General features: G+C 35.8%; 1 protein-coding gene across 5 annotated transcripts in view; it reads left to right on the top strand.

Annotated features, from left to right (window-relative positions):
* RIMKLB (ribosomal modification protein rimK like family member B) overlaps positions 1 to 14,140 on the top strand; it is a 101,347-nt gene that overhangs the window by 66,195 nt on the left and 21,012 nt on the right. For all 5 annotated transcript variants that reach the window (XR_008552273.1, XR_008552272.1, XR_008552274.1 and 2 more), the window contains exon 2: positions 9,363 to 9,589. Coding sequence is in view for 2 of the 5 variants with exons in the window: in XM_037514385.2 (XP_037370282.1) it covers positions 9,415 to 9,589 (175 nt within the window). In the remaining 3 variants the exon portion in view is untranslated. The remainder of the gene's footprint in view (positions 1 to 9,362; positions 9,590 to 14,140) is intronic.

The following is a 14,140-nucleotide window of genomic DNA, read 5'->3' as shown; positions in this document are numbered from 1 at the left end:
AAATTGTTATTTTAAAATCTGGAGGGTAGATTGTGATAGGAACATTCTTTTTAAATGTTAGTTTTACTGGTATGTGTAGTTGTTTCAGGAAAGGTTGAATAGAGGAGATTAGGTACAGATGTTGGGGAAATTGTATTTCATAACTTGGGGAATTTCCCTGCTTGTCATATTAAGGGTTGTTAAGAAATAATACAGTACCTTCAAAAATGTCTGCACGTACTGTATTTTAGATCCATGTGCCATATATATCAGTGTAAAGCTGTTAGGTTTACAGAAAAGGACAGATTTTCTGGCTTCATGGTAACTAGTGCCATGGTGTTATTTTTAATGCTTTCTTTTCCAGTGGGTTTTTTTGTGTGTTGTTTTTGTTTTTTTTTTTTTCGGTTTGTTTTGTTTTTTCTCCTTTCAAAATTGGCTTGGAGGACAAAAGCCACAGAGCTAGCCAGCTCTACTCCCTTTGAGCCTGGTCTGCATGGAACCCATCTGCTTATATCTACTTGTATCTTTTCTTCCTCTTGCTGAAATTTTTTCTTCCTCCTAACCTTAACTGTTAACAAAAGTCATTATTTTTAGGATCACTTGTATAATGATGATGAAAAGTAGCATTAGTTAGACTTGTGTTTGGTTTTTCTGTTTCTTTTTTCTAGAGGAACTGGAGAAAAATATTAATGTTTATTAATTAGCTACATTTAGATCTTACAGTGGAAGGTTTCCCTGGCATAATATTGAAAATAGCTATATGGAAAGTATAATTTGTGATTCATTATAACAAAATCCTTTAAAATAACTCAATTCTTAACTTTTGTCTGTCTCATGGCGTTTTTTATTGCCCAGTAGGTATAACAGGGAACATATGAATTCTGTCTTCATGGAGCTTACAGTCTAACTTCATTGACATTTCATCTTGTCAGTCAGCTCTCTCAATTTCTAGAGTGAATTGATGAATTGGCTAATCTGTATAACATTGTTATGCTTAATTAATTTTTACAACCTTTCTTTCAGAAGCAGTAGCCTATCATCTAGTAGTGACCCCCCACCAAAAATCGAAAGCCAAACTTAGCCCTTCAATAAATGTTTTTTCTTTTCAGCTCCTTACATTTCATTATGCTTCTCTTCTCCTTCCTCCCCCTTTGCTCCTTCTTAGTTTCATGTTTTTCTAAAATGAAATATGCATTTCCTGCATAACAGCAGACAATTTCTTTCTTACTTTTCTGCTGTCTCATGGCCAGCAACTTTTCAGACATCAGAAAACTACATCTTAAAAATTCATGCAGGTTTGCCCAAATAGCAACCTTGGAATTCTTCCCTGATATTTTAGCGTTCTCACTTGGTAGCTTATTCCTTTGACATGTGATTTAGTTAGCTGTACCTATAAAAGCTGAACCTTTGGTTTGAGTATATTAATAGCTCACCAACAATTTCCCACAAAAATTTGGAAGGATGTTCCAAGAGTTAACATGTTAAATATGATAAGCTTTCAGTTATACTATGCTTGCATCTCAGGAACATTTTTTCCACATTCCAGAGATAAACTTGATGTAACATTCCTCCATTAGACAAAATTATTGTACATTTTATTTGGAGCCCAGTGAAAACGTAACCACAACCACAGACTACTTTAGAAATTTTAGTAACTAAACTACAGGCATTTTAAGTGAAAGGTAACATTTTTGTGACCCTTCTGTTGCAAGTGTGTAAAATTTGCATGTTTATTTGCTCAGGGCATTACTTTTCCTTTTCCAGATTTCTCATTGTGGTAAAAAAACACAAACATAAAATTGATCATCTTAACCATTTTTAAGTACACAGTTTAGTGGTATTAAGTACATTTATATTGCTGTGTAGCCATCATCATATACATCTTAGAACTGTGAAACTGACATTATACATGGGTAAAGCAGTAGCTTTTCATTCCCCCAGTATCCTAGCCCCTGGCAACTACTATTCTCTATGAGTTTAACTAATTTTAGATACCGAAATAATGTCTTGAAGGTATCCATGGTGTAGCATGTATCAGAACTTAATTCCTTTTTATGGCTGTGTGTGTGTGTGTGTGTATGCGCGCGCATGTATGTATGTAATTTTTTTTTGCTTATTTTTTCAACTATTATCAACTTCTGTTGCTTTCCCCTTTCAACTATTGTGAATAAAATTGTTAAGAATATGGAGTAAAAATACCTTTACTTTCATTTGCATATATATCTAAAAGTGGATTTGTTGAATCATATAATTTTTTAGGATCCACCATATTGTTTTCCATACCTACCACACCATTTTTACTTTACCATTTGTATTTTGCAAACATTCCAGTTTCTCTACATCCTCCCAAAACTTAGTTTCCACTTGTTATTGATAGGAATGGTCCCAGTATGTGTGAGCATTTTCATGTTTTTGATTTTCATTTTCCTAATGTAGTGATGTGGACTGTCTTTTTAACATAAGATCATCTTTAAATTTATGAGAACTGGACTGGGACTATGTTTATTTTGCTTGCCACTGTATCTTTTGGGAGTGTGTAGTAGGTGCACAAATAATAATTGGCTGCATTATCTAATTGTGTAGCTTTATGTATTTAGTAGTTCTGTTAGATTTTTAGTATAACCAACATTATGACTAATTTTTGACTTTGAGTAGTTTGCTTTTTGTTGGGGGGTGGGGAGGAAGTGGAATGTAGAAATAATCTTTCGGGGATTTTGCAGAAATAAAGGTAAATATAATAATCAAATATAAGATGATTTATTAGTGTAAAAAGAAGGTCCAACTTATAAACATTACCATTATTTGCTGATATGTAAACCTTGATATCAGGGGAATAATTTCCTGTAACATTGGAGCAGGGAATGATAGATATTTGTTAAGGTGACGTGACTTATAGAATGAATATTATTGATAGAATCAATAATAACAAATATTGACATAAGGTAGTTTATTTTGTTCTCCTGCAAGAGGTAGGCAGTCCAGTGTCATGGCATTTCACAATTTTCAGGGATTCAACTTCCAACACATAACTATGCTTTTCCTAGGGTTGACTACTGTCCTTATAAGCTAGATGGTTGTTAGAGCTGTAGCCGTAGCATCTACTTTCCAGCTAATAGGATGGAAGAAAGACCAAGGAAGTATACCTCTTCAGTATGCTTCCCAGAAGGTGCAATGCAGTGCCAAGATTGACTGATATTTCCACATCTTTTTGCAAGAAAACCCAGGGAATATAGTCTTTTAGTTAAGTGGCATTGTGCTCAACTGAATATCAGGTAGTTTATTAGTAGAGAATAAGTAGAAAACTGTATATTGGGAGGCAAGCGGCAATCTCTAACATAGAGTTTGTGGAATTTGAAGTCACTCTGGGCTCTACCACTTTCTAATTGTGAATTTTCAAAGATTAACTAAACCTCTTTGCCAGAACAGCTTCACCCACCAAGTGAAGACAAAAATATGTCAGAGGTGTCTCTCATCCTCCCGCGCTTCTGACTGTACCCAGTGCATGTATAAACAAAACAAACAAACAAATAAATAAATCATAAATAAATAAAAAAAGTACATGCCTCTTTAAAAAAAAAAAAGCTGTTACCAATTAAGAGAACTGTTCTCTCTTTCCATTTCTAAAAAAAAAAAAAAAATATGTCAGAGGTGGTGGTGGGACTCAGTAAGACAATACAATATACCGCCCAACATAGTTTTTGGTGTGTATATTCACGCAAATTGTGAATTTATTTTCTTTATATAATTCCCTTTTGTATCTAAGTACAATAGGAAAGAGTATACCAAGAAATCAGGAAACCTTAACTCTTAAATCCTGGCTTAACCATTGTGATAGCTTGGGTAAGCCCCTCTTAAAATTTGGAAATTATTATTCTTTTTTCACTTTAGTATATGTACATTAAATGAGAAAATATGTGAAAGTGATTTGTGAGCTATAAATGGAGAATGTTTTTTTTAACTTCATCTATATGCATTGTTTACTGTTTTCTTAGACCTCTTTCTTTGTATGAAGATGGAGAATTTCTAGGCATTTGTCTATTCCTGAATGTTGCCTTTCCTGATCTGCTTTGTCTCTTTTTGTGTATATTGTTTCCAGTGTAAGGAGGAGACTAGGGACTGTCATACATTTCTGTTACTGCTAAAGTGAACCTTGATAACTATCTAGCCTCCTGCTCCTACTTTCATAGATTTCAGTCTACTGCCATGTTAATGTTGTAAAGAAAGTGGCATTTTATAATTTCAGAACACCTAAACAGTAATATTATTTTAAGTGGCATCTTAGTTAAAGTTCGAGATTGTACTGAAACTACTTACACAAGTTTCAAAGGAACAGTCTTTAATGATCACTTATTGATGAACATTGGGCTATTACCTCATTGGAGTAATGGGGCAACTGGATCAAAACACTATCGTTTGGTTGTGTCTGAGACTTCTCTGAGATTTTTATCATTCATTTATTTTCCTTACCTTTAGTAAGATCTACAGAGGAATCTTTCCTCTCCACCCAAGGGATTAGTTACTTTCCCATCCTTTTTGTTAATGCTTTTTTCCTACACTTGTCTTGTATGGCACTGGCAGATAGACCCTATTTAAAAAAATAAAAAAACAAAAAAAAGAGAGCCTCCCTTGTGGCTCAAGGGGTTAAGACACAGCCTATGACGCTGTCCGCAGTCACTGCAGCACAATTTCGATCCCTGGCCAGGAAGAAACCCACATGGCACAGCAGACCTCTCCTGACTCACCCGCTGCTCCCCTCAGCAGTGTATTTCAGCAAAATCTGCCTGTTCTGTTCCTCACTCTGTCTCTGGTGAATCCTCTTGCCCGCCACACCTCTGGCCTGTACCCCAGTTCTTGTATGCATAAATAAATCTTAAAAAAAATAAAAAAATAAAAGCACAGTGTGATAATGGCTAGGAGAGATATATATGTGTGTGCATGTATGTATACAAATATACATATATATACACATACACACACACAAATAAGATCATGTTAGACTCAAAGAATTAGGGTGACTTTAGGAGTCAGGGAAAAATTAATGAACCAGGCAAAAGCAGATATGAGAGAATACAGTGTGTTCAATAAATCAGATATGAAAAGTCTGAAAGGTAGATTTGTTTGGAGGCTTTGTTTTGTTTTTTGAAGTATTCTCAGATGTCATCATAAATGAACTGGAGATGAAGAGTAAAATTCACGTGATGTTTAGGAGGTCGAACTACTGTGGAATATGCTTGTATGAGCACGTGGATTTGTGTGTATGGTGTTTTCAGTAAGTGAAATGCAAATAAAAATGATCCCTAAGTTTTTTAATTGAATGCCTTAACTAGAATGAGTACTCCAGAGGAGCAGAATTAACTGAAAATTATATGTATGTGAAAGATAACTATCAAGATTATGTATTTTAAGGAATTGACTGATGTGATTGTGAGGCAGGCAAATTGGAAATCTGGGGCAGACTAGAAGGCTGGAAACTCGGGCAAAATTTCTATGTTACGGTCTTGATGTAGAGTTCCTTTTTTTCTGGGAAACCTTAGTGTCAGGTCTTCAACTATTACAGGAATAATCTCTCTACTCATGTCAACATCAGTGAAGTTAGATGTTAATTCCATTTACAAAATGCATTCACATCAAAAATGTAGAGAAATGTTTGACAGAACATTTAGCTATCATACCTTACCCAATTTGACACATAAAATTTAACCATCACAATGGGAGATTCAGGTGTTGAAGAAGGGGCATTATATATAAAAGGAGCTGTCAGGCATGAAGAGTTCACAGCAGGGCCTCCCTGGTGGCGCAAGGGGTTAAGACTTAATCTGTGAAGCTATTAGCAGCCACTGCAGCATGAGTTCAATCCCGTTGCCAGGAAGCTACCCACATGGCACAGCAGACCTCTCCTGACTTGCCCGCTGCTCAGCAGTGTATTTCAGTGGATCCACCTGTTCTGCTCACCACTCTGTCACTGGTGAACCCTCTCACCCCCCACACCTCGGGCCTGTACTCCAGTTCTTGTATGCATATATAAGTAAACCTTAAAAAAAAAAAAAGTCACAACAAAGGAAAATAACTGAAAGAGTGTCTAAATTTCAGATACCCATATTTGCTATCGATAAGCCTGATCCAAATCCTGTATGTCACATCCAAGAGTGAGTGATATAATTGTATTCACATCTTAGTAATTACCAAGTGGAGTAAATTCTAATTTCTATTTAAGTTGTGTGTGTGTGTGTGTTCTTTATAAGTCTTTCTGTTCTGAGTGTGTATGCTATGTCTTATCTGGAATAAAGAATTTTCCCCATAGAAAGAGTTCCTTAATATATTCAAATGGGGGCCTCCCAGGTGGCGCAGCGGTTGAGCGCTGGGTTGCGAAGCTGCCCGCGGCCTCTGCGGCGCCGGTTCGATCCCCGGCTGCTCCCCGGCCACCGAAGGAGGGTCCCACATGGCGCGCAGACCTCTCCTGCCGCCCGCTGCTCCCCTCAGCAGTGTACTTCGGTCCTTCTGCCTGCTCTGCTCCCCGCTCTGGCTCTGGTGAATTCTCTCGCCCTCCCGGCTTCTGACTGTACCCAGTGCATGTATAAACCAAACAAACAAACAAATAGATAAATAAGACATGCCTCTAGAAAATTAAAAAAAAAAAAAAAAAAAAAATATATTCAAATGGTTAATTGTGATTTTGCTTTTCCCTACCTGATTATTTACAAGGGCCTTTTTGAGAAAAATATGAACAAAGCACTTTTTTAAATGATTCCCATTTAATTATCCTTGCCTAGACTGTTGGAAAATGGCAGTGATGTTTCCTATTCTGCCTATCTAGAAGTTTGCATGGGATAATTATTTCTAAGATAAAAGTAAGTTCTCTTTGTTGACTTTTTCCTTTATTTCAAAAAAACTACTTCAGCTTTATCAGTAGCATTTATTGGTACTGATAGTTACACATTGTTTTCTTTGATAAGCTTGGGAAAATAAAGAAATAGAGGATGAGATTGATTTGCATTTACAGTGTAAAAGGAGAAACAGTATGCCCCTATGTATACGTGTATATTTGAAAATGCTTTATCTTACACTATTAGAACAAACGCTTTTCTTACAAATATTGAATAACCAAACCATTCCTTTACATGTTCAGGGAAAGGAAGAACTCTTTCAGTGAATTTAATTTAAATTTGGGCTCCTGAACTCTATAGATTTGCTAGTAATGCTTTTAACTTCTCAGCTGCTTTTTTGCTCTTTTTCCTGGATATTGCTGAATGGGAAAAGTAGATGCTTTAAAATAATAATTAGGAAAGGGGATGGCTGTGGTAGAAGCTGCTGTTCTTCCTAGGATAGGAGTTAGAGGGTGGGGAGGAGAGCAGAGTTTGGGGGTTGAAGAGACTTCACATGTATCTCGGGTATTGTTTGATTTGTCTCAGTGGAGCTCCCTGAAAAAAGTTGAATAGCCACTGTTGCAGCAGCTGGAAGGTGGCGGCAACAAGGATTGCAAGCTCCTCTTCTGTGGTAACTGGAGTGGACCGTTGAGCAGAGGAGCGGTTGTGCCCTTTCATTCCCTGCCAGTAGGGAATGCCATTAGTTTCTGGAGGTATCACTTGAAGAAGATACCAGCACCAGTAGAGCTGAGGATAGAGGATAATAAACTGTGTCATCCCTCTGAATCTTTACATGAAAAGCAAGGTGTAATACAAGAATTCCTGGAAGCTGATAAAGAAAATATATTCCACATGGCCAGCCATAACTCTGTGCAAGGGAAGATACTGTTAGGGGGAAATGATGTCCTGAGTTAATTTACCAGTCCTTGGATTCTTGCCATGCTGCTTGCTGTTGTGGGCTTTGAGGAATTACAATCATTGACATTGATGTTGGACTTCTTTAGCATAACCTCTGCTTCTTTCCTAGAATCTGCTTATGCAGGGTGAGAGCATTCCTCCAGTTCTAGATTTCAGGACCTGGCGTGAAAGGATAAGGTCCATTTATAGCAAGTAATCTCAAACAGAAAGGGGACATAATTTCTATGTTAGAACCCCAGAATCAGGAGAATTTGGGGCTTGTTAGAGAGAAAAATGAAAGGACTTAGGGATCCTAGCCTGAACCTGCAGTTCTTGGTTGCCTACCAGTGTGGAAACACACAGCCTGGACATGAGGATATCAGAGGTGCTGCTGCGAGTACAAGATGGAGTTGCTGCACAACTGCAGGATTGCAGCGTGGAGTATTTTTATTGTTTGGCTGTAATATCACTGAAAACAACCTATGTGTTCTTGCCTGGGTATTTCTTGAGAGATAATAGTATCAGAACATTCCCAATTACAGTGACTGCAACATCCCATCTTACATTGTATTGGGGACTGTTTATGTCTTACTAATCACAATGCATCTTCATGCAATGATTGATTGAATCATCATACATATGATTAGAAAGTTAAGTGGGGAGACACTGAGATGTCTTTGACTGTTGGAAACCAGTGCCACGATGTTTCCAAAATTATCCAGAACAAATATTTAAAGGTTTTTTTTTTTGTTGTTGTTGTTGTTTTAACAATTCCACACTCAAAGGAAACATCGAGATATCTACATTAGGTACATGGTGTGATTAGGTTTTTGTGGGTTGTTTTTTTTTTGGAACTAACTGTTATGTTATTAACTTGCTTCTTCTTAGGAAACTGGTCTTCAACATTTTGCTCATGATACAAATTGAACAGCATCACTATTTGTGGAAGAAAGTTCTCTTTTGAGTTTTAATAAATACATGTTTAAAAAATATCTATTTAAAGAAAAAGTACTGAGTATGTTATCCTCTGATGGAAATAAATTTTAGCAAGTGGATTTTGATTATTTAAAGTTTTTTCCCTACATTCCCAAGTAATTTTGATTAAAATTGTTCTGTAAATGACTTAAGTATTGATACTTACCTAGTAAAATATGGAATTTTCTACATACCTAAAATTATGTTTATAATTTATGTATAACAATATAAAAAGAACACTGAATTAAAAAGCTAACTACAGCACATAATTTTATAGTTTATAGTAATGGGAGAGATGGGGATATATTGTCATTGAATGCTATCTTATTTGTTTCATATTTTGAGAGATTTATGTTTTGGGGGGCAGATAAACAAAAGTAGATTATCAGATTAAAGAGTATTCATAGACAACATGTAATATAGGGAGTTTCTGTTCAGTTACCTGCAGAATTATAAAGTTGCAGTGCATTTTCCCAGTAGAAAATGCAAAATGTCAGTTTTCATACTCATAGTGTATAAAGAAATTTTAATTTGAATGAAACAGGAAAATGAGTCATCCTTTTTGTATTGTTATGTTTTATTTGTATGAAAGCCAAAAATTAGATTTCTTGATTTACCTTGTATATGTTTATTTTCTCTTCCATCTAGAAAGAGTTTACAGGAAGAAGTAATCCAAGAAAGGAAGAATAAGCAGATCAAGATGTGTAGCTCTGTGGCTGCCAAGCTGTGGTTTTTGACAGATCGTCGAATTAGGGAAGACTATCCCCAAAAAGAGATCTTACGAGCATTAAAGACTAAATGTTGTGAGGAGGAACTGGAATTTAGAGCTGTGGTAATGGATGAGCTGGTTCTAACAATTGAGCAGGGAAGCCTGGGTAAGTCTATACTAAGTGATTTTTCTTTTCTAATTTTTACTTAGAATATGGTGAACCTGTATGTTTTAGGAATAATTAGAACAAAGGAATTAATAGCTTTGTCATTACTAAGTATCATCTAATCTTAAAACCTAGTATATTTTATAGAAGAAATGGAAACACTAGTATTTTTTAAATACCTGATTGTAATGTTTAAGAAATAGACGGGAGGGGAATTTATTTTTTAAAGATTTATTTTTATTTGTCTATACATAGAAGAACTGGGGTGTAGGCCAGAGTTGCAGGGGATGAGAGGATTCACCAGAGATAGAGTGGGGAGCAGAGCAGCAGATCTGCTACTCAGTATATTTTTAAGTACTGTTTTCAGTTTCCATTTCAAATGTTTTCTAGCTCCAGTATTATTTCTGTTAATGGTGTTATCTTTTTTACCCTCTACTTGAAGCCTTAGAGTCAACCTTGCTGTTTCTCTTTTGGGATATTTTTTGATTACTAGTTACAGGTCTGTTCATATTTTCTTTTTTTTTTTTATGATTTGTTTTTACTAAGTTTTATGTTTGTAAGAATTTGTCCATTTCATCTAGGATATTCACTTTTTTAATGTTCAATTCATAATACTTATAATCATTTTTATTTCTCTTGCAATGTCCCTACTTTGTTGATTTTAGTAAGTTGAGGCTTTTTTCTTATTAATCTTTTATTGGAAGCCAACTTTCATTGATTTTGTTCTTATTTTTCTATCCCCTGTTTATTGCTAATTTTTAAGTTTCTGTCTTAGGTTTTGAGAGTGTGGTTATAATGTATTTCAGTGAGAATCAGTTTGAATTATTATTTATTTATTTTTAAAGATTTATTTTATTGTGCATACAAAAGCTGAGGTACAGGACAGAGGAGTGGGGATGGTGAGAGGAGTCACCAGAGACAGAGTGGGGAACAGAACAGGCGGACTGACTGAAATACACTGCTGAAGAGAGCAGTGGGCAAGTCAGGAGAGGTCTGCTGCACCATTTGGGTAGCTCCCTGTCCAGCCGGGGATCGAACTTGTGCTGCAGTGGCTGCAGATAGCTTGATAGGTTGAGTCTTAATCCCTTGCGCCACCAGGGAGGCTCAAGAATCAGTTCGAATTACTCTTGGAATTTATTGAACTTGGGTGTTTGTAATTTATGTCATCATCAGACTTACAAAGTTTTCATCCCAGATTTCTTAAATACAAACCAAGAAGAAATTCTGGCCAAAAGAAGTACAATAATAGAAACAAGAGACTCACTCCATGAAAGGTTGAAGAAATGCAGAGAGAGTCTAAGGGACCTGTGAAATATTATCAAGCAGACCAAGTATACACTGTGGCAGTCTATAAGGGAGGGAAGGAGGAAGGGGTGGTGGAGGAGGGAGAAAGAACATAGTTCATATGTTCTTTAAGCTAAGTAGAGATATGGACATTATACAAAAATCAAAGAAATGATTACAGTGTATAGCAATAAATATGCTAATGTTCCCTTTTCCAGTACACTGTCCATTGTGATTATTTCTATTTTAATTAGACAAAGAATGACCCAGGTTGAGTTACTTTTTGGGGGTTTTTACACTGTGGTACTGACTAAATTATTAGAATTTATAGTTATGTATTTCCTTAACTCAGAAAATACATTTTTGAGGATTCAAAGAGAAAACCTTTACTGTCTTTAATCATCAGGAAGAAATAGCTCTTATGAGATCAGCCCCTCCCCACCTTCTATTATCAAAGTAATAAAGAACCTTGATTATGTATACTCTGCATATCAAGTCAGTCTGCATTTTAGTTATTAATTCTTCAGTGAAGTACTTAAATGAGATCTTCTATGCCAGCAGCAAGTGACTATACCTGTCTTAATCAGAGTGATTGCCATCCCTTTCCAAAGTAGTTCAGCAAAGTAAAGGAATTGGATTAGTTATGCCTCTAATGCTTTGACTGTTTCAAATTTGGGATCAAACGCTCTTGGGAATGTCTGTACTTTTATATGTGATGTTGAGCATTATAGATGTGGATGTAGTTTTCTGAGTAAAAGTGTTTTTTTTTTTTAAGTTTTATTTTTATTTTTATTTATGCATGAAGAACTGGGGTATAGGTCAGAGGTGCGGAGGCAGGGGTTAGAGGATTCACCAGAGATAGAGTGGGGAGCAGAACAGGCAGATCTTCTGAAATATACTGCAGAGGGGAGCAGTGGGCAAAACAGGAGAGGTCTGTGCCATGTGTGTAGCTCCCTGGCCTGGGATTGAACTCAGCCACAGTGGCTGGTGATAGCTCGATAGCACTGAGACTTTAACCCCTGCGCCAACAGGGAGGCCAAGTAAAAGTTGTTTTGATAGACAATTGAAGGGAGGCAAATTAGGAAATGTAATGAGACAGTAATGAAATATTAAAAAAAGTCTAGTATCACTGATCCCAGTCCACTAAATGCTGTTACTAAGATAACCAAAAGCTTCCGAATACCAAATGTAGAATTGTGAGAATTAAATATTATAGTGTGGATAAAATTACTAGGGTTCTTTTCTCCCCCTACCCTTTGTTTTTTAATACTAAAATCTCATGAATCTCCTCTGAGAAATTATTTTTATTTGTCACCTTGATGTGATTCTAGGTGTCACATCAAGGAATTTCCCCCTTCCTAGTTTCCCAGAACTAACTTTCTGAGTCTGGGCTTCTCAGCATTCTCTGTACAATTTTATATCCATTCATTAGTTGTTTTTTTTTCCTGCTTAAATTAACTGGACTATTTTAGTTGCTTACAAATCAAATAACCTTAGCCAATACAGAAATTAAGCCCAGGAAGCCGATTGCAAATAGCAGACCTTCAGAGAGTTGGTTGCTTGACTGAGATAGTGCAGAAAGCAATTAGGAAACTACCTCTCTCACTCCAGAATGGGAATCTAATAACCCATGATACACAGTGTGAAACTGGTAATTAAGTAATTACCTTTATTCACTTGGAACCATGGTCTTGTTGAGAATATAGCTTTGGGAATCTGGTATGAATTGCCACAGAAAAACTGTGAGGAATTTGGAAGTAGGAAACCAGAAGGACTTCTGAAGGTGTTGGGGAACTTAAAGCAAAGGTATAAAGGAGGCTTTCAAATCTCAAGGTAAATAAAGTAATATAGGAGCTTTCCAGTATTTGGGATTAGGTCTAACCTAACCAGTAGAGTATTCCTTCAAAAAGGATTATTCCAGCTGTCAAGCTGCTTAGGAAATCAGCAAGCTAGGGACCTAGTGAAAAAAGGTTGAGCTTTAGAACTAGTTGGATGTACATAACCAGGTTGTTTTGTTTATCAAACTAAATCTTATACAATTGGTCAGACTGTCTTGACTCATTTACTTAATGGAAATGAAATCTGTTGTTAAATTGTCTCACTGAAAAGTAGGAATAAAATTTAAAAGGCCCACACTGTAATGTTGTTCATAGGATTTCTTGAGATGTATATAAAATGCCCTGGTACAGTGTATGACACATGGTAAATATTCAGTAAATGAGACAGTTATAATTGGTGACATGAAACCATGATATTCTATTGTTCATGTTCAGTGCTTTTGAAGTTGTGAAATTGGTTGATCTGATTATTCTCTGAGAGGATCCAAGTGACAAGTTATTAAAGAACAATTTAGAAAAGTGTGAGTTTAGTTACTAAGATGGGCTGGGAAAATAATAGTACTTTGTAATAAATCAAGTACCTGTTGTGTATTGTGGGGCTCAAGTTTTTGCTATTTTGTTGAAAATTTTTGCTTTTGTGTTCATCAGTGAGGTTGACTTTGGGTTTTTTATTTGTTTTTTTTGTACATTTTATCTAAATTTTCAGATTATTCAGATTGATTTCCTAAAAAAATCTTTTCATTATCATTTTAATGTTTGCAGGATATATATTAATTCTCCTTTCATTCTTGGCTTTATTTGGCCCTCTTTTTTTCTACATTAGTTTCTCCAGGAAGTTAAGAGATTTATGTTTTCTAGGGATAAACTATTAGCTTGACTGGTCTTTTCTACTTATGTTTAAATTTCTGTCTAATTAATTTCTGCTCTTTTTGATTTTCTTCCTTCTTCCTTAATATCTTTAGATAGTAAGATGATTTAATTTACCTTGGAGGTGGTGTTTTGATTTTGAGTTGACTGGTATTTTTAGGGACAGTCTACCTTGTTTTAAATCAAACCTGGATTTAAATCCCCAGCTCTACTTCTTAAAAACTGAGATAAGTTAAAATTTCAGTAAAATAGTAATAAATAATCAGTCAGTGATAACTGAGCATCCTACTATGTGCCATGTAGTGGTAGGGAATGTACCTCTAAACAAGACAGTGAGATTCCATCTCTCATGGAACTCGTTAGTTTCTAGTTACTTTACCTTTATACTTATTAAAAGCCAACACTTCTTCTTTAATGTTAAGCAAGTTAATACTTACCACAACTGTATAAAGAAATCACTCTCACTGTACTATAGATGAATAACCTGAGGCAGAGACAGTAAATAACTTGCCTGAGGTTGCACATTTGAAGTAGGATTTGGATGAGATGTGGAGTCCTTGTT

This window comes from Talpa occidentalis, unplaced genomic scaffold (genome assembly GCF_014898055.3).
Source record: "Talpa occidentalis isolate TD23 unplaced genomic scaffold, MPIMG_talOcc4v2.1 talOcc4.16, whole genome shotgun sequence".
Classification (NCBI taxonomy): domain Eukaryota; kingdom Metazoa; phylum Chordata; class Mammalia; order Eulipotyphla; family Talpidae; genus Talpa; species Talpa occidentalis.
The sequence above is the reverse complement of the archived record's forward strand: the minus strand, read 5'-3'. Positions and strand labels throughout refer to the sequence as shown.